The sequence below is a fragment of the Protopterus annectens genome, chromosome 9.part0 (genome assembly GCF_019279795.1).
Source record: "Protopterus annectens isolate FY-2018-M chromosome 9.part0, PAN1.0, whole genome shotgun sequence".
Lineage (NCBI taxonomy): Eukaryota > Metazoa > Chordata > Ceratodontiformes > Protopteridae > Protopterus > Protopterus annectens.
In genome coordinates, this window is record NC_056743.1 from 1,360,877,823 (window position 1) to 1,360,897,470 (window position 19,648).

At 38.8% G+C, this 19,648-nt stretch overlaps 1 protein-coding gene across 1 annotated transcript in view; it reads right to left on the reverse strand.

Annotated features, from left to right (window-relative positions):
• The window catches only part of LOC122812080 (gamma-aminobutyric acid type B receptor subunit 1-like), a 4,315,174-nt gene that overhangs the window by 806,462 nt on the left and 3,489,064 nt on the right, over window positions 1–19,648 (reverse strand). Inside the window, exon 16 of the mRNA XM_044084348.1 lies at window positions 5,685–5,762. Within this exon, the coding sequence (XP_043940283.1) occupies window positions 5,685–5,762 (78 nt within the window). The remainder of the gene's footprint in view (window positions 1–5,684; window positions 5,763–19,648) is intronic.

The following is a 19,648-nucleotide window of genomic DNA, read 5'->3' on the forward strand; positions in this document are numbered from 1 at the left end:
GGTTAAAAAGACATGCAGGTAGGTGTGTGAATGCATGTGTGCCTTCTCTGAAGGTTGGGCACTGGGCTGGCAACTCGACACCGTAAAAATCCACTGCCAGTCATAAGTGGACCGGAGATCCGCTGTGGCGACCCCTAACCGGGAAAAGCCAAAAGACTTTTTTTTACCTATTCATACCTTACACCTCCTTACTCTCCTTTCTTCACTTACTTTCTTACTTCTATCAATTTGGCTTTGTATCTAAATATACTAAAAGACTGATTTTCTCTCACTTCATATTTCAATTCCTGTTTGCATTATTCTAACTTGTCTTTATTTTTTATATAAACTGGCAAAAATTTCTCTAAATATTAACTCATTGTCATATAACTCGTATCTATTCTTAACCAATATTTTCATATTATGTATAATTTGGTATAATTATTTAAACCATAAATGACTTTGTATTATTTTTAAAGTGTAAAATTATTGTTCTTAAAATGTTTTGTAATACTTTGGAGTTTTTATCCCCCAGCCTTCACTGAAAATGGATTCATTCGCAGTCAGACTTTCCAGTTAAACAAAATGTCAATAAATAAATAAAATAAATGTGGTGAACAGCAGGGTTTACAAAGTCTGAAATCTGCACTACTGACACCCATCTATGTACATAGAAGGATAACTGGCCTCGCATATGTATGGCTAATGCACACTGTCATGTTAGGTTATGACCAACACCTGTCACTCTCCATGAAGCTGTACACTGTCTATACAAACATAGTGTTATAATTAGAATAAAACTAAAGTCACTACTTTGTGAGTATGCCATAATTCAAATAACTGAATTAAATACGAATGAAGCATCTGTAAGAAAGAAAGTTGCTAATACTCACCAAGATCAGGAAGGGCACAGCAGCCCTAATAATAAGGCCCCTTCCCCATAGTAGATCAATGGAGAAGGGGAAGGGACAGGTCAATGAGCAGGGGACGACAAAAAAAGAGACTAGCAGATCAAGAGCATGTAGGACCAACTCTAAAGAAGATGTGGCAAGCGACCAAAAATTACTAATTTGGAATATATCTAAAAGAGAACTATCAATGGATGAATGTATAGTCCTGGAAAAATGACTTACATTCATTCCATCTATTAAAAGTGATATTACAGAAACGATAGTTGATCTAAAGTTATTTACATGAAACATACAATTGAAATTAGATTTTGGCCAAAACACAAATGAGAGATATCCTTTTAAAAAACCTAGTACTTTCATACCAAATTTGCATCCATTGATTGATGCATATTCTAAGTTGGTTGAGCAAGAGCTATATGAACATGAAAAAAGGAATAGTGAAAGAAGGTGGTTTGGTAATTTAACATTTAAACAACGGAAGGCATTGAAAACTTTGATGAATGATCGTAATATAATAATAAGGCCAGCCGATAAAGGCGGACCGATCGTTATTATGGATATGAAACAATATATTATGAGTATGAATAGTATGTTAAGTAATGAGCAATATTATAAGAAAGTTGGACTAAATAAGGTAGATAAAATTACTGAACAGGTTTCTATAACATTGAATGTATTACATAATCAAGGAAAGATAAATGAGAATTTATATAATTATTTTCAAGTTAGTAATCCTACTCTACCATGTGTTCAAGGGGTTCTGAAAATTCATAAACATCCCTCCCATCCACCTATGCGACCTATTGTCGCAGGGAGAGGATGGGTAACCGAACCCATATCCTTATATTTGGAATCAGAACTTAGACCTGTGGTTAATAAATATTCATACATATTGAGGGACACTAAACAGTTCCTGATTATGCTATATGACCGAATGCCAAAGGTTTCCAGTAATAGAACCAACTGGTTAGTTACGTTAGATGTACAATCTTTGTTCACATCCATTCCTAACAAAGATGGGATGGAATGTATTCGTAGATGCTTAGAACTAGATCAGTCTCACACACACAGGCTTACATTGATATAATGTGTGACTTATTAGAAGTAGTATTATACAACAATGTCTTTATTTTTAATAATCAGGCATACATACAGAAAGATGGCATAGCTATGGGCACTTCTTGTGCCAATAGCTACGCCAATCTTGTCATGGCAGATTGGAAGGATAGGTACCTATTTAAAATGAAGGAATTTAAAGAAAATGTGAAATTTTATACACGTTTTGTGGATGATTTGTTCCTCATCTGGGATTCAGAGAAGGTAGAACTCAATGAATTCTTAGCAAAAGCAAACTCATTCACACACTACTTAAAATTTACTATGGTGGCATCCGAGAGCTTAATATCATACCTCGATGTATATGTTGAAAAGTTATCAAATGGACTCCTTAATACTGGAGTATATAGAAAAAAATTGTTATAGGAATTCATTATTGCACAGAAGTAGTATGCATCCTGGATTTATTTTTAAAAACATTATTAAAGGACAAGCAATGAGGGTGTCACGTTTAAATTCCACTGATACTGGATATAGGAATGAAATAGATAACTTGAAACAACAATTATTAGATAGATCTTATAAGTCAAAGGAAGTAAGTTAAGAACTGTGGAAAGTTGATGAAATGAGAGAAAATGTAGCCCATCCCTATTTTGCTGATAGAGGCATAGATATTCAACTAGCTAATATTAATGATGATAAAAATAATGGAAGTGGTAGACATGAACAAATCAGAGTATCAATATATCGTACACAGGATGTAATGGGTATAAGAGAAGCATATCGTAAGTACTGGGACATACTAACAGTGGACCCTAGAATATTAGAAGTTGTAGGTAGTTGTCCTAAATTTTTATATAAAAATAAAATGAATTTATATAGAATGTTGTGTGGTCGAAATAGAGTGGGAAATGGGCATCAGAATAATGAAATTGGAGTAACTAAACCATGCCAGAAATGTAGGTATTGTACATCCATTAACGATACAGCTAGGTTTATACATTCCAAAACCCAGCAAGATTTCATATTCTCAGCACAAGCTACATGTAATATGGCCCATGTCGTCTATCTTGCTACCTGCCAGAGCTGTTCTGCATTTTATGTAGGTAAAACAGATAGACGACTTAGGGACCATATTAGAGAACATCTATATAACATCAAAACAAAATCACATAATAATGCTCTATCAAAACATGTTTTAGAAACATCCATGAACCATGAATTTACGTTTATGGTCATACAGAATAATTATGTAACTATTAGACGTGGTGATGTAACAAATAGAACTGAAGAAAATGAAATGAAATGGATCATTAGATTAAGGGCTGATCACCCACCAGGACTTAATGACAGGATTCCCATTAAGCCTGTGTTAAAAGCCAGAAAATTACAAATTAATAAATAAACTGATGCTTTAAGATGTTTAAAAGAAAATAGAAATTTCATAAATTGTATTAGGTGTTTGTACACCTTTACATACCTATCGTTAGAAGATATATGTGTGTGTATATCTACAAGTATTGGTTCACTTTTCAGTAGGCATAAAGATTAATTAACACACAGCTCAGGCTTTGTTTTTATATATAAAAGATTTTAGCCTTTTAAAATGGTTTTATAATGAAAGTCAGTTATTAGTATTATATGAATTTGCTGCATCATTACTTAATTTTTATATATATGTTTAGTAATAACTTTAACAATAATAGTTTTTACACTGGGACCTAGTTATTTGTACTAAATCATTATGCTGTATTACTATTTAACTTATATATGAGTTTAGTAACAAATGTTATAATAGAGTTTATATAAATTTGTATATGAACAAAAGTTTTTAGAAAATGTAATGTATGTATTTAGAATAGTATTTTTATGCACAGATATATAATTTAAGAAATTATATTAATTACTGGGAATAATTAGCACAATGACAGGAAGTGATCTCAGCATCACTGATGATGAAGAAGTATATAAATGTAATAAATGTGATTAGCTGTAATGGCCTGAGGAAGCCTATGGGTGAAAGCGCTAGCCGATTTTATTCTATGTATCACTTAATAAAGCTCTTCAATGAATGAACTAAGAGTTTTATTTAAACCATCCATAGTGAAGTGAAAACTGCTTGTGGATTTGGTGGATTATTGCTGTTATCGTGCCGAAAGGCTTTTGAAAATAGAGAAACGTATTTAATACCTTTAGCTGGTAATATATATTTCTGACTGGTGACTAAAGAAGACAAAAACGCTTAGCGTCTGAACAGTCTATGCGATATACTGTTGTCTGCCGCTATATTCTCCCTACATCTGTTTTACTATATAGTGTTATAATTACTGACAGCCCAGAATTTCACTCAACTCACTCTGTGCCCATTATCTTCCAGTGCAAACTTAGCAACATTAACTGAGACTTAAACTGGTTTCAATGCACATATACACTCACGGTATCTCCTAAGTGTTCTACTGGTACCACATCACTCACGGCACTTCATATCTGTATTCATATTATCTTGCCGCCAATCAAACTTCCAAACTGACACTGAGACCTCAGTTACTAATTTCTCTTTCAATGTGTCAACCACTATGCACTATTACTTTCTGAAAGCTAACAGTTTATTTCTTTGAAATGGCAGCAGTCATACTAATTCCGTCCGTATACCCATTACTTGAAAAATAAGATAGCAGCTAATATCTTGGTCAAAAGGAAAGGACCTGATTACACATAAAGACATGTCAGTAGAATGGAGAAAAACATAAAATTATTTTATACCTGACAAAAACTTTAACTGTATCCGGATTTTTTTTTAATTTGAAGTGCTTATGGTAAATGACCAAAACTCCAGAATGCAAATAAAACCCTACAAATCTACAGTCCAATCATATTGATATAATTTCCACCATCAGCTAAGATTACAAATGTCCCCGTAATAGCTGCAGGCAAAGAAAACAAAACAATGACAGCAGTGCTTCTGATACTGTACAACAAAGGTTAGAGATATTCCAAACCAATACTGAATCTCTCTGTCCTTTTAAAACAAGCTACATGACATTCAGCAAGTTTTGTTCCATGATGATGTAATAAAGTTTCAGATTGAATGAATGAGTAAGCAATCGCAAACAATGTTTAATTACTAAATGAAACAGTTCTGCATCCTTTCTAGTGAAATTCTCAACGATTTACATTTTTAAATCCAAGAAAGCATGACAGGAAGGATGATCCTGTCCTACCCCAAGAAGAATGGATGACTAGAATCATAATGTGAAAATACACACTGAGCAATGAACTGGCTCCTCCTCTCTCTCTTTTACTTACTGCAGTGAATTAATAACCTAGTACTGACAATGTAACAAAGTTATCAGTTCTTCATAGTATAACAATGGCCTAAAACTTCAGAGTATCTGAAAAGACTATTATGAAGACTTCAGAAGGAAATTATGAGGTAATACATATTTAGGAATACAGCATCATATCCAGGCTATAACTCACAGCGAGACACTATTCTGAGCTATTTTTGTTTCTAACAATGCTCCTTTGCAAACAAGGTTCAGTTGCATTAATTCCACACAAGAGAAAAGAGGATGGAGGGACATTGTTTTTACATGTTTATAACCTGATGTTGTACAGGTATATTAGTATGTGCCAAAACATCATCACAACACAGGGTTCTGTTGCTAAAGGAGCAGCATCTGTACAAGTCTGCATGCTGGGATGTGCATATAACAGGTACATGAGAGGTTGCCTTACCAATCCACTTGTCACTGTTGAACCAGGAGAGGTTGTTGTTGGTGGTATCATAGTAACCAATGGTCTTGTAACTTCCTCCTGCAAAGTAATATCAACACAGTGCTTATTTTCAATGCAACATCAACAGTTGTGATTTCTCACTGAGATAACAAGTATATGTTTTGCAGTTTTAAAGCTATCATATCTTAGTTCAGAGAATTTCAAACTAATGTGAAACAGAAACTGTTACCACCAAGCAAGAGTTCCAAACAAAACAAATACCAACACAAAGAAACTTCAATAATCCAAATAGTGTAGAAAGAGATGTATAACTGCAGTGGTGGTGCTGCGGTAGCATTGTCACCTCACAGTAAGACATCCTGATCGATTCTCAGCTAGGGCATCTTCTGTGTGGAGACATGCGTAAATGGGCGTACCTTCGTTGAAGGTTGTGCATCAGGGCTGGCAACTCGGCACGTAAAAATCTACTGCCAATCATTAGCGGACCGGAATTTCGCTGTGGCGACCCCTAACCAGGAAAAGCCGAAAGACACAACAACAGTGTTGAAAGTGATGTAAAACAGTAGAAAACTTTAATACAGCAAAGTTTTCAAGACAACTATTCTTCAATGCTTACAACTTCATTTAAAATCATTGCCTTCATATACGCATACATAAAATTAGATTAAATTAATCAATTAAACACAGCCATAATTAAATGATAGTTAATCATTCAATTTAAGGATATTCAGTTTAAAGGCATAGTGACTTTTTAGTATATAAAGGTGATGATTTTAAATGAAGTTGTAAACATTGAAGAATAGTTGTCTTGAAAGCTTTGCTGCATTAAAGTTTTCTACTGTTTTACATCGCTTTCTACACTGTTTGGATTATTTGAGTTCTTTTGTGTTGGAATTGCTCATTAATTCCAAATGGCATACATTACTATCTGTGTTTGATTTGCGTTAGAGGTGGCAAAGGTGGATGAGTTTAAATACTTGGGATCAACAGTTCAGAGTAATGGTGAGTGTGGAAGTGAGGTGAAGAAGAGAGTACAGGCAGGATGGAGTGGGTGGAAAAGAGTGTCAGGAGTGATTTGTGACAGACGAGTACCAGTAAGAGTGAAAGGGAAGGTCTACAAGTGGGTAGTGAGACCAGCTATGTTATATGGGTTGGAGACAGTGGCATTGACAAAAAGGCAGGAGTTTGAGCTGGATGTGGCAGAGTCAAAGATGTTAAGATTTACACTGGGTGTGATGAGGGTAGACAGGATTAGGAATAAGTAAATTAGAGGGTCAGCCCAGACAAAGCCAGAGAGGCGAGATTGTGTTGGTTTGGACGTGCTGAGGAGGGATGCTGGGTATATTGGGAAAAGGATGCTAAGGATGAAGCTGCCAGGTAACAGGAAAAGATGAAGGCCTAAGATAAGGTTTACGGATGTGGTTAGAGAGGACATGCAGGTGGTTGGTGTGACAGAGCAAGATGCAAAGGGCAGGAAGAAATGGAAACAGGTGATCCACTGTGGTGACCCCTAACCAGGAAAAGTCGAAAGAAGAAGAAGACTATCTGTGTTTGATATTTTATTTTTTTTTGAAAGCCTTACACCTTATGCCTACCCTATGTCAGTCTTATTCAGAGAAACTAAGACTGGAAAACACATTTACTACCAATTTACTAAACCACCCAAAATGAAAAACTAGCAGCTGTTGTTTACCTCTAAAAATATTGTGCAATATTCTGTACTCAATGCCCAATATGAAAGGAGTTCATAGACAGGCTTCCTAGTATGCCTTACATAGATGGTGGTAAGGCTGTCATGATTCACCATTGTTATACTGGTCAGTAATGCAGCACTGATGTAACTGTGGTACTTAGGGGTGGACCTATACTGACGAGGCCCTTTGGCAGTCTGAAGCACTGTCCACTAAAGAGCTTGCACAGCAGAATGTCATAGACTCCCATACTATGCAAAGTACCCTTCAGAGCAGTGAAAAAATAGGCATTTGTGTACTGTAGATTATCAGAGAAGGTAGGTTATCAGATAACCTAACTTAGGCACACTGATGTACCACTCACCAGGCTAAACTGTCAGCTGCCTGTCAGGTACCAGGATCCGCCACATAACCCACACACTCAGGTCACTTCACAACAAGTATAAATAAGACTCTGTCATTGTTCATGTTGGTGTGAATGACCTGAGACGTACCTCCCTCGACTACATGAAAAGAGACATGGAAGAGCTCTCCGATCTTGTAGCCCAGGCAGGTATGACCCTAGCCCTGAGTAGCATTCTGCCATTGCCCAGAATGATACCACAGTACAAGGACAAAATGATTGACTTCAACAATTGGCTAAGCTTCTGGTGTCATTCTATGGGGATCCAGCATCTGTCTGCTTGGGATGACATGGTCGACAGACCACGATGCTTTGCCAGAGATGGCCTACACCTGTCACCCCTGGGATTCTGGATACTGGCTAAGGCTCTTGCCACCCCTATAGTGCCTTTTTTTAGGCAAGGTTCAAATGACAAATTCACCACCGTAAAAGGAACAGGCAAGCAAAAACTGAGGGCAGTGCTACTCAATGCTAGAAGTCTAAATCTCAAAATGCACTCACTCGAGGCACTCCTTCAAATGGAGAACATCAATATTTGTGCAGTAATTGAGACCTGGTTCAAGGCTCCAGAGAGCACCCCTGCACTACCAGGCTATTACTCATACCACACTTTTCGGCCATGTAACCTGGACCGGAACACCAAAGGTGGAGGTGTGTCCATATTCATTAAGGATATCCACAATTCCAGGCTAGTTGCTCAGCATAATGCATCCAAGGTTATCTAAGTGCAACTAACTCTGGGCAAAACTGCAATCCAAATTGTAGCTTGCTACAGATCCCTCACCATATCCCAGGATTTCCACTCCTCTTTTCTTGATGTACCAACTCCTTCACACAATGCTTTCTGGAATTCATAAACTCCAATGCCCTGGATCAACTTATCCACACCCCCACCAGGGGCAACAATATCCTAGACCTAGTCATTACCAACATGAGTGACCAGTGTTCCACACGTGAAGTCAACTCCTCGTTGGTCCGATCTGACCATAAGCTAATCACCCTTGATATCCACATCCCACCCCCACCTCTCATTAAGGAAACCACGTTAAAAAATTTCTCCAAAGCCAACTTCATGCTTCTTAAGAAAGAAGTGGTGAACTTCATGACACCCATGCAGATGGACAATACAGTTACAACTGCTGAATCCTACACAAATGCACTCTATAAGCACTTACACGAGTGCATGGATCGTGCTATCCCAAACAGAACCAAGACGCTATCCTCCAAAAAAAGGAAGCCAATCTGGTGGTCCCCTGCCATAAACAAACTGTACAACAGAAGGAAGAAATTTTTGCAAAAGATAGTAAAATCCCATGAGTGGAGGAGCTCCCTGGTCAGCCTCAGTAAGAAGCTGAGATCCCTTATAAGATCCTCCAAAGCTAGATACGAAAACAAAATTGCCACTGATTCTAAGGACAACCACAAAGCATTCTATAGTTATGTCAAGAATCTCAATGGCAACACCCGGATCAGCTATGAGTTGCAGCACAATGGCACAAAAATTATAGAACTAACTGATATTGCCAATATCCTGGCAGATAGGTTCAATGCTAACTTTACCCCCCCCTCACCCCCTAAAGGGCCTATATCTATACAGGAAGAATGCAGAGTCTCTGTAATCACAACTACACAGGTTGCACTCTCTAAAGCCAAAAACACAGCATCCATGGGACCAGACAACATCCCAGGCTGCATTTTACACGAACTTCAGAACGAACTGACTCCCCACCTAAGCACCATGTTCAATCATAGCCTCACATCAGGCTTTGTGCCCACTGAATGGCATACAGCAACAGTTATCCCACTCCACAGATGGGGAGCCACCACTGATCCCAGGAACTATCGCCTTCTTAGCCTGTCAAACCTGGTCTGCAAGGCCATGGAACATATCATCATGGAAATCATAAACAAAGACATTGGTAGCCTCAAAACTCTAGATCCCATCCAGTTCGGGTTTGTCAAAGGCAGATCATGCCTCCTGAACCTGATTGACTTCTCTGAGGCAGTCACCAAAGCTGTAGATGAGGGTAAGATGGTTCACACAGCCTATCTTGACCTCACCAAGGCTTTCAACACCATCTCCCATTCTGGAATTATAGCTAAACTCACTAAACTAGGTATAAATCCCTACGTCACAAGATGGCTTGCCAATTGGCTCACTGACAGAACCCACACTGTAAAAGTTGCACACTCCAAATATGACCTCAAACCAGTGACAAGTGGAGTACCACAGGGTTCAGTCCTGGGAACTCTCCTGTTTGGTATCTACTACCCTGAAGTACAGGCTAACACAGAAGGTCTTTGGCTAATGAAGGTCACAGATGACTGCAAACTAGGAGCCATAGTCGAGTCCACAAGTGATGTGGAAATCCTACAAAAGGGCCTCGCTCAGACAGATGCCTGGTGTTAGAGCCATGGCCTCAAGCTCAATGCCAAAAAGTGCATTGTCATCCCCTTTGGCAAAAACTCTGCACCCATGAACTACTACACAGACAGCAGTCTACTTAACACCGAATGTGTGATAAGAGACCTTGGGATCCAGGTGGATAGTAGCCTGCCCTTTGATAGTCACATCACCACAGTAGTCAGGAAGTCCTTCTACATGACACACCTCATCATAAAAGGTTCTCATCCAGGAAAAAAGAGGTAATTGTTTCCATCTACTCAACACTCATTAGACCCATTATAGAGTACAACACCCCTTTTGGAATGTACCTCACAAGACATCTGCAGCAGCTGGAAAGGCCACAGAAGTACCTCACAAAGAGGATTACTGGCGTCAAACAGATGCCCTACACTGACCATCTCTAAAACTCCAGCTTTACTCCGTAGCATATCTGAGGTGATCTCTACCTAACATATAAAGCTATGTCAAACCCAGAGATTTTGGATATGCTACACCTAAAGAAATCCCAATCCCTCCGAGCTACATGCTCTAGGGACCTAAACCTTGTCACCACAATAAACAGGACATGCTGGAGGGATAGATTCCTGTCCCAGATACTTCCCATACTCTTGAACAGGCTACCCATCTATATCAAGCAAAGTTCTTCATTAGCACTCTTCAAGGAAAGTCTTGATGAGTGGATGGGAAATAGGAAATACACCCCGGGGATCACTTCTATGGCTCTGCTTGACAGTGGCACAGGAAAATAACTTTCTTGGGTGGCTTAAGCCAGGGAACCTTGTTGGCTAGGCTTACGTAGGCCCTCGGGCCGATAGCCTAGTACCTACCTATGAACCTATGAATCAGGGTGCAGCTGTGGGAGGTTTTCTGCGAAGGGGAAGTGTAGCAGCTTCACCCTGCTCAGATTGCCAGTTCAGGTAAGTAGTACAATGTGTGTGCAAGTCTGTGCTTGCTTGTATGTGTGTCTGCATGTTTGTGTTTGTCTGAGAGTGTGTAGTGGATGACCACTGCTTGATGGGACCTGTACCTGGTATTAATGGGTGGAGGCTATATGAAGACTGTGCAGGCACTATCTATGGGTATGGCTGTGCCCATTTGCTTGCAAGTGCATGAGTTTGTTAGTGTGTCTCCAAGGTGCATTGCTGTGTATCTCTGTGGGGTGTATGCTACAGGACAGACTGACAAAATACTGCAGAGCCATAGTCTTCAAAGCCTGTGCACTGTTTAGCTTCCCTTGAACTGACAATAGTTGTGGTAGACACAGTATGCAGCCTGTGTGTGTCTGAGTGTCTAGCTCTGTGTTTATCATTGTCTGCAGCTACCTGAGTGAGTATGAGTATGTGTGTATGTGTAGCTGTATGTCTATGAGTGGGAGTCTGGCATGTACATGTGGTGTCACTGTTTTTGGCTGTCTACACGCATGCGTGTGTGTGTGTGTGTGTGTGTGTGAATGTGCGCACATGTGATGGGCATGCCATGTGTGTGTTTCCCTTCTGCAACACATATGTATATGTGTATGGGTCTATATTAAAAGACTGAAGAGGTGTGTCAGCGAACACCTCTTGGTTGACACGTAATGAGCAAATGCACTAAAGTGCGAACGCTCAAAACACCAATTTATTTCCCTGGGAAAGAAATTGCTTGGCCATCCCTGTGTGTTCGCCCCTTTCCTCACTGTAGTGCGATCTCAGAGTTGGTATATTTAGTTGGGAGGGGTGTGGGGGGGCACAGCCTCCCACTTTGTTATGTTTTAAAGTGTGTGTGTGTGTGTGTGTGTGTGTGTGTGTGTGTGTTTGTGCTAGCAGTATCTTTCCCAGGGAAAGAAACCGCTGTTTTGAGCATTCGCACTTTAGTGCATTCGCTCATTACGTGTTGGCCAAGAGGTATTCGCTGAAACACCTCTTCCGTGTTTTAATATAGACCCATGTGCATGACAAATGGTTTTGGGGAATTCTGTACATGTGTGGGTCTGCTAGGTATGTACACTACTTACTAGAACACATTGGTAGGGCACTCAGCTGAGCAGTTAATGCTGTTTTGCTTGAGTAATTCATAGTTATGCAAATTGTCAGTTCATGAAATGTTGCCCAAGTGGGGATGTGCATTACTATGAACAGTGGAGGAATGCAACTTGGCTCATCCAAGCAGCATGAGCTTTGACGCTTCTCTTTGTCTATAGGCCTCAGATTACACATCAGACTAATTACTACCATTTTTTGAAGTGAAGATTGAAATTTAGGTTTATCAAGCTTGTCTTTTTGCTGGATGGGGAGGATGGAACAAACCCTCCTGTATATTATCCAGACAGCTATAATTATATCTATGAAGTACATTGAGTGTCACGATTAAGCTAGGACATTGGAACGAACTGTATCACACACTTTTCTGATTTAAGAAGTTTCTTATGCATCTCTGTGAAGCTCTCGCCTCATGTTAAGGCAGGAGGCACCACAGAAGAATTTTAATATTGTCACTCACACACACACACACACACACACACACACACACACACACACACACACACACACACACACACACACACACACACACAGTCTGGCAGACTGAAGTATCTAACAGCCTTTAGGCTTGTTTGTTCATTAGAGGACTACTTTGCTTTCACTTGATGTGTGTGTAGCGGTATAAAGGATGTCGAAGACATCACATTTCTGCCATTTTTGATTTTTTTCTAAGACTAGTACGACAACTAAATCTTCATGTAATACAGAAAATTATAATTGTGTCACCAGTCATAACTATCTGTTAATGCATGCTTGAAATGGATTCAAAAATGTACCTACTAAGCTTCTTTTCCTCCTGGTGGTAAATTTGATGAATCTATTTCTCAAACACATTAACAATTTGGTTATGATCAGTGACACCATTATAATTCTCCATGTTCAAACTCTAAGGTCATACATTCAAAGAGTAAAGAAGAAATACTTGGTTTTGCAATTAAACTATTTTTCCTTTACTCCCAGGGAGTCTCACTAAATCTGAAGCTTGGAATGATAGGAAGCCTATATTGTCCAAACCAGCATGTAGAAAGAGGTACCGAGCAGCTAGTAACCAAAGAAAAAAATCATTAGTTAGTATCCCATTCCTATTAAAATTCTTCCTTGTTGTTAAATGCTTCTACGGTAAAGGAAATACATGAGTCATCATTCTGTGTTAAAATCTTCCTCTTTATTAATTCAGGTAGGTGAGCGCAATTCAGTACCTCTTTCAACTTGCTGGTTTGGACAATATAGGCTTCCTGTCATTCCAAGCTTCAGATTTACTGATATTTTGTTGATCCACAGATGTGGATAGCTTAGCAAGCAAAAGATTAGGGTAAATGCAAGGCCACTATTCAAGTGGTCCACCTAGTGAATTTTGGTTTAAGTTTTACTCTCAAGGAGTGCAATTTTGAGTTAGAATTATTGTAACAATGGGAGCATGGGGTGCTACTTCCTTCCGCACTTGGATGAGCAAAGGGATCTTGCTTCCCTATAAAGGTTCCTTGGAGTATACACAGTTTCTTCAATTTTAAAATTTTAAATAAAATTAAAAATTTATAAAAAAAGGCATATTTGGAATCTAAAATGTAATCTACCATGTTTCAATCATTTCAGCTTCAGCAAAATATAACACAACCATCAATATAATCTATGAAGAACTAATGAAATTCAGCAACAGTGATAAATACAAAACATGCACAGTCAGATGTGCAATATGATTTTTTTTATTTTTCTTGCTTCTTTTTTATAACATATAGACATATACCCTTCATCAAAGGTCTGCAAGGTCATCATACACTGAGTCTTGAGTAGAAAATATCATAAAGGCATGAACACTAGGGCTGCAGAGAGCAGTTGTAACAGGTTCTGAAAAAGGCAGAATTCACCAGCTTTGCATTTCTTGTAAAGCAGGGCATCACTGCAAAATTAAATGGGTTGTTTTTAAGCTGGAAATGTTCAGTGATAACCCAATGCTTTCTCTTAGAACAACCTGGCTCAATAAGGTTAACACTTTTATTTTGACTGTGAAAATATTTCCTTTTTGTTAAAAACTTATTGACTGGCTTCCTTAGCTATCAGTCTTAGGGATACAAGTCTGCAACTGTTCTATTGGAGATAACTACAGACCCTTCATTACATATATCACAATGAACAAAATATATATTTTAGTTATGGGGTTGAATAACTCTGCTGTTAAGTATCTGTGTTATTTGTGCTTATTTCATCAATTGTAAACTTATTTCTGTTACATCATCTATTTTGCTTTTTGGTTTCATGACTTCAAGTAAATATCCATCTATATACCTATACATATAAATATATATATATATATATATATATATATATATATATATATATATATATATATATACACACACGTTCTCATAAACACACAAACATGCATATGTGTTTTTAAACATATATATATATATATATATATATATATATATATATATATATATATAATTAAGGAAAGAAAAGAAAAATAGACAGGTAATCATTAGCTAATAAACACACCAACATAGTGAGTGCTAATAGCTACAACAGAAAACTATAGAAAGATCTAGATATAATGAAATTGTGACATTAGTAAGTCAATTTAAGTATGAAGGTTATAGAACATAGTTCAAAAGAAGTGTGACACATGGAATTAACTTGCCCTTAGTATCCAGACATGGGGCTTATAGTTTTATATTCCTCTATCCATTTAAATGTAATTTTATTTCCTGATGCTGTATGTGACCCACTATACTCCAACATTCACCAAAGGTTAGGAGTAGAAGATTCCCAAGTTCTGTTGTCTGGTTTCCTCTCTGCAGTCCTAACTGACAGGGTACCCTCCTTTGTAGTTTTGCCAGTTCATCTTGAAACACACTTAAATGAATGTATTCTTATATGATCTTAAATTCCTGCCCCATAAGATAAGTAGCAATACCTTATTGTATTCTTCTGAAAAAAATATTACCCCAGCATAACCTCCCAGAGACATGAGATGAAGTTTCCTGTATCAATGGTATACTGTCTCCTAGTCACTAACAGCAACTCAGATAAAAGAGCAACCATTTTGTAAGGGCTTGAACAAGGCTCTGTTTAAACACCTCCTACTGAGTAGCCTCCATTTCACAGGACATGTCCGGTATTCATAGGCTGTAAGGAATTTGGGGGGGGGGTACAAAAAGGCACAACTGAGCCCCAATTCATAGAGGCCATTTATGCCAATTCATGGTGTTGTCAAATGTAGTTATGCAAATGAGCAGATGAGATGGAAATGAGAAGTGATGTAAATGGTATGCTAATTACAACTATTTTACACCATTTGCAATTTATATTCAAATTTTCCCACTTTCCCCCTGCTTGTAGCACATGTGGTATAAAACGTGAAGCATCACCAACTATATCAGAGTTGCAGCTGGTGAAAATGTTATCTTTTCTGATGAACTTTGCTATTTCTAGGACAGAGTTGCTTTTCTTGACCATGCCAAAACCGCTTGCACCCAGCAATGCTCACACACCAAGAAGGTGAAAATATAAGCAAAGGATTACTCATTGTAACTTTAATAATCAAGATAACCTTGATAGGTTTAAAGTGGACAGGGACATTATAAGAGTCTTAGTGGGTATGTTTGAGCCCATAGGAGCACTGGTGGAATGCGCTGACTTCCTATTCCTGTGGACACCAAAGTATATATAGCTCTCACTATACATGCTATGGGGACCATCAACAGACATTCTGAGGACACGTTTAGGGCCTCATAGACTTCTGCCTTAAGGATACTGAAGCAGTTCCTGAATGTTCTTTTGGCACATAAGGCTCAGTACATTTATTTCCTGGTGTCACCTCAGGCCCAAGCTCGGACTATGCATGCATTCTATGGGCTGGCACATTTCCCTGAGGTACTCGGTGCAATAGATTACACTCATATTGTAATTATGGCTCTTCCTGGTCCACAGGATGAGTGGTACTGCAATAGGAAGGGCTTCCATTCCATCAGATGCCAGGTAGTGTGTGATGCATGGGGGTGAATCACCAATGCCTCTGCCCAGAATCCTGGTACTGCACAAGATTCCCATATCTGGCACACTAGCTCACTGTACTGCCTCTTCCTGCATGGTAGGATATCCACTGGTCATCTTGTTAGTAAGATGAAAATGTTTTTTTTTCTTCTTTCTTTTTTGAGTAAGTAGTTATTCATGTTAAGCATAATTACTGTATATTAATCTGTATTTTCTTATTCTGTCTCTCCTCTCCTCTCTCTCTCTCTTTTTTTTTTTTAGGGAATGCCAAATATCTACTGGAACCATGGCTCATGACTCAGGTGAGAAATTCATCTGGAGCTACAAAAGAGAAATATAATGCATCCCTGTCCCAGACCAGTACTGTGAATGAGATGGTGTTTGGCCTCCTGAAGAGCCGTTTCAGGTGCCTGGGTGATTCTGGGGTGTGCCCTTCATTATGACCCAGCTACTACATGTAGGATGTTTACTGCCTGTTACATTCTGTATTATATGGTCATGCAGTGGTCTGGTGGTGCAGTGCACCATGCAGTCACTTCAGCTCCCAGTTCCAGTCCCATTAGGACTAATGGTGAACAGCCAGCAGCAGTAGTAAAGGACCCCATGCGGCAGGCTATGGCATGACATATGGCTGCACAGGGTAAGAGCCAGTGTCTAGTCCAGAACTATAGACCAGGGCAATGAGGTTAGTGTTTCCTTATTTGGTAAAAAAATACATATTTTATAGTATAACTGATGCATGCAGTGATACACGTTGGCTACGGTATGTGATGCATGGTCTACTTTCACTGTTCATCTGACATTGCATTCTTTCTCATCTTAAAATATTTTTTATCACTAGCCTGACTGCTCACTGATTCCTGTTTGGTGACTTTGAAAGGCAGCAAATTAATAAATAAGTCAACAGCTGCACATTCTGTATTTAATAATGCCTAGGTTTAATTATTTATTTGCCAAGCAATAGTAAGCGGTAGTGGTAACAGTGAAAATTTTGAGTTTCAGGTGCCATTTATCTGTAAAGAATTATGTTTCCCTGCACATCAGATTTCTTTCTTACTGTGTCATTTAAAACAATTATGACTTCAGTAACTATCTTCATTTGTGTGGTGATGAGGATGTACTGACAGCAGTTAAGTGCATAGGGCAGGATGATTACTTTCATATGTCATTTTCGTATAATGTAACTGACCTAGAAATGTTTGCTCATTGCTACTGAGATTTCTTATGTAACTTTAAGCATATGGAATGGTAATGCATGTATCATTGCCTTTTTGCCCCAGTCTTCAGTTATGTACTGAAGAGATATACATAAACTTCCCTCCTCCCCACAATCCAACTGCATTTAAACAGAAATAAACTTATCGGAATTTCAGAGTATAGTGAACGTAATAGCTGGAAAGGGAATGACTTCACATATATGTACCCACCATCCCCAACAAAACCTTATTTCAAGTACACATACAAATTTCTCAATGAATGTTAAGTCAAAGTAAGTCCAGATCAAATGAGTCATACACATCTCCTATCAACAGGCCTGGTGATGGTGCAACTGATCTGGAAGACAGGCTACTGTGTGAACTGTAAGTTGAGTAAGTGCAATGGTGTGATCTAGACAAGGAAGGTGATCCTGCTGTCAGTGACCTGGCACTGCTGTGTGACCTTGACATGGAAAGTGAGGTTCTCCTAGGTGTAGATGACCATTGAGATGGTCTGTGAGAAATGTGTTGAGATTGCTCTCTGTGAGTACTGACATTACTGTCTTGAGTGCCAGTTAGTATCATTTGATCTCCACCAACATATCCAGAGTGTAGTCCATCACCTTCCCTTCATAAAATTGAGTCCAGCTTGACTCTAACATGTCCAAACCAATGTATGGATAGAGGCTCTAACTGATGCCTTGTGAGCCACCATAAGCGTCACCATGGCACTGTCACTGCTCTCTGCCACTTCAAAGTTGTGCTGGAGATCTTCATGCACATCCTGTAGGAATTTCACCATTTCAAGCTGACTCTCTGTTGCACTGTTTTAAGCACTAACTGCTGTTTTTTTTTTTGGTGTGAAAAACATTTTTGTAGTGTTTTTCTGCCTAAGTAGTGTAGGTAGTAGCTGTAGCATTGTTCATATTCAGGCTTGTGTTCTGGGCCTAGTTGTTTGTTTGCAGAGGCTGTGTCTGAGCACATGTTCATCTTAGTTTAGCAAAAGCCATTTTGCATTTCAGTGAGATTGTAATGTTTATGGTCATTGGCTGATTGGGGTTACCTGGACTATGGCTTGGAGAAAGCACCTCATTGGTTCTTTTGAGCTTTTTTTTAAGCTGTTTCAGGTTTCAACTTTCTGTTACTTAAGAAGTTACCTTGTGAGTGTTTCTGCCATTTCACACAGAGCTAATCTGAGCAAGGGCACTGATCAAAACTCTGATCTGTGATATATAACATTAAGTATCCTGCATACTTTTTAATGTATTTTATAGCTAGAAACTAATCTGCACAGTTGCACTAAAATTGTCTGCCTCACAAGGCCTGATAAATAAGGATTTTACTGTCACACTGCTTGTAAATCTTTCCTAGATAGTTTCACTGTGTGTAAGGTATTAACTGGAAATTTTCTCCATTTGTCAAACATCTGTTTGTGTTTGTTTGTTCTGGTTTTCTGCCAAGGAGTGTATCACATAACTGATTTAGTTCCCCCCCTCCCTCCCTATTGGTATCCTGTTCTTATACTTGGTGGCTTTGCAGTTGCCCACCCCTACTGTAAATCTGATCTGGGACACTCCTCTCAGTCTAGTGTCATTAGCTCATTCTACCTAATACAGACAGAACATTTGTGAAGGCCAACCCACTTAGTTTCTTAACCTTGAATCATCTTCTGCTCCTCCTTTCTCCCTTTAAATTCTAAGCTTGTTTCCTGCCTTTCCTGTAACTAGTCTAGTCCAGATACAGATTTGCTGTATCCAGGACTATTTGACGGCTTCTGAGCCCCCAAGCCTTTCTGTGTTGGAGGGAAGCATTCTAGCTTATCGGTGGGAATGGTAAGCACTAGGTAGCCTATCTACCACAAGAGGAGTGGTTTCTGGCCCAGAAATTGTAGTTTATTGGCCGCTTGAGCAGTTTTTCCATCTCTCCATTTCTTTCAACTTTCTGGTTTAAAAGCCCATGTTTGCACTTCTTTCATGCCTTTCCTGTAACTAGTCTAGTCCAGAATACAGATTTTCTGTATCCAGGACTGTTTGTAAGCTTCTGAGCGGTGCCAAAGTCTGCTCTTCAATTTTTCTCTTAGATTTACTAGTTCTCTCATCTCCTGCACTTTTACTAGCTTATTAGTCTAGCACTTTACCAGACTTCTTGTAACACACAAGAGTGCTACCAGCACCAAACATTCTACAAGGAAACAGCTCCAGTGCTTATTATTATTGCCCTCCCCTCTAGGCATGTCTAAGGTCAGTTCCCTGTGCT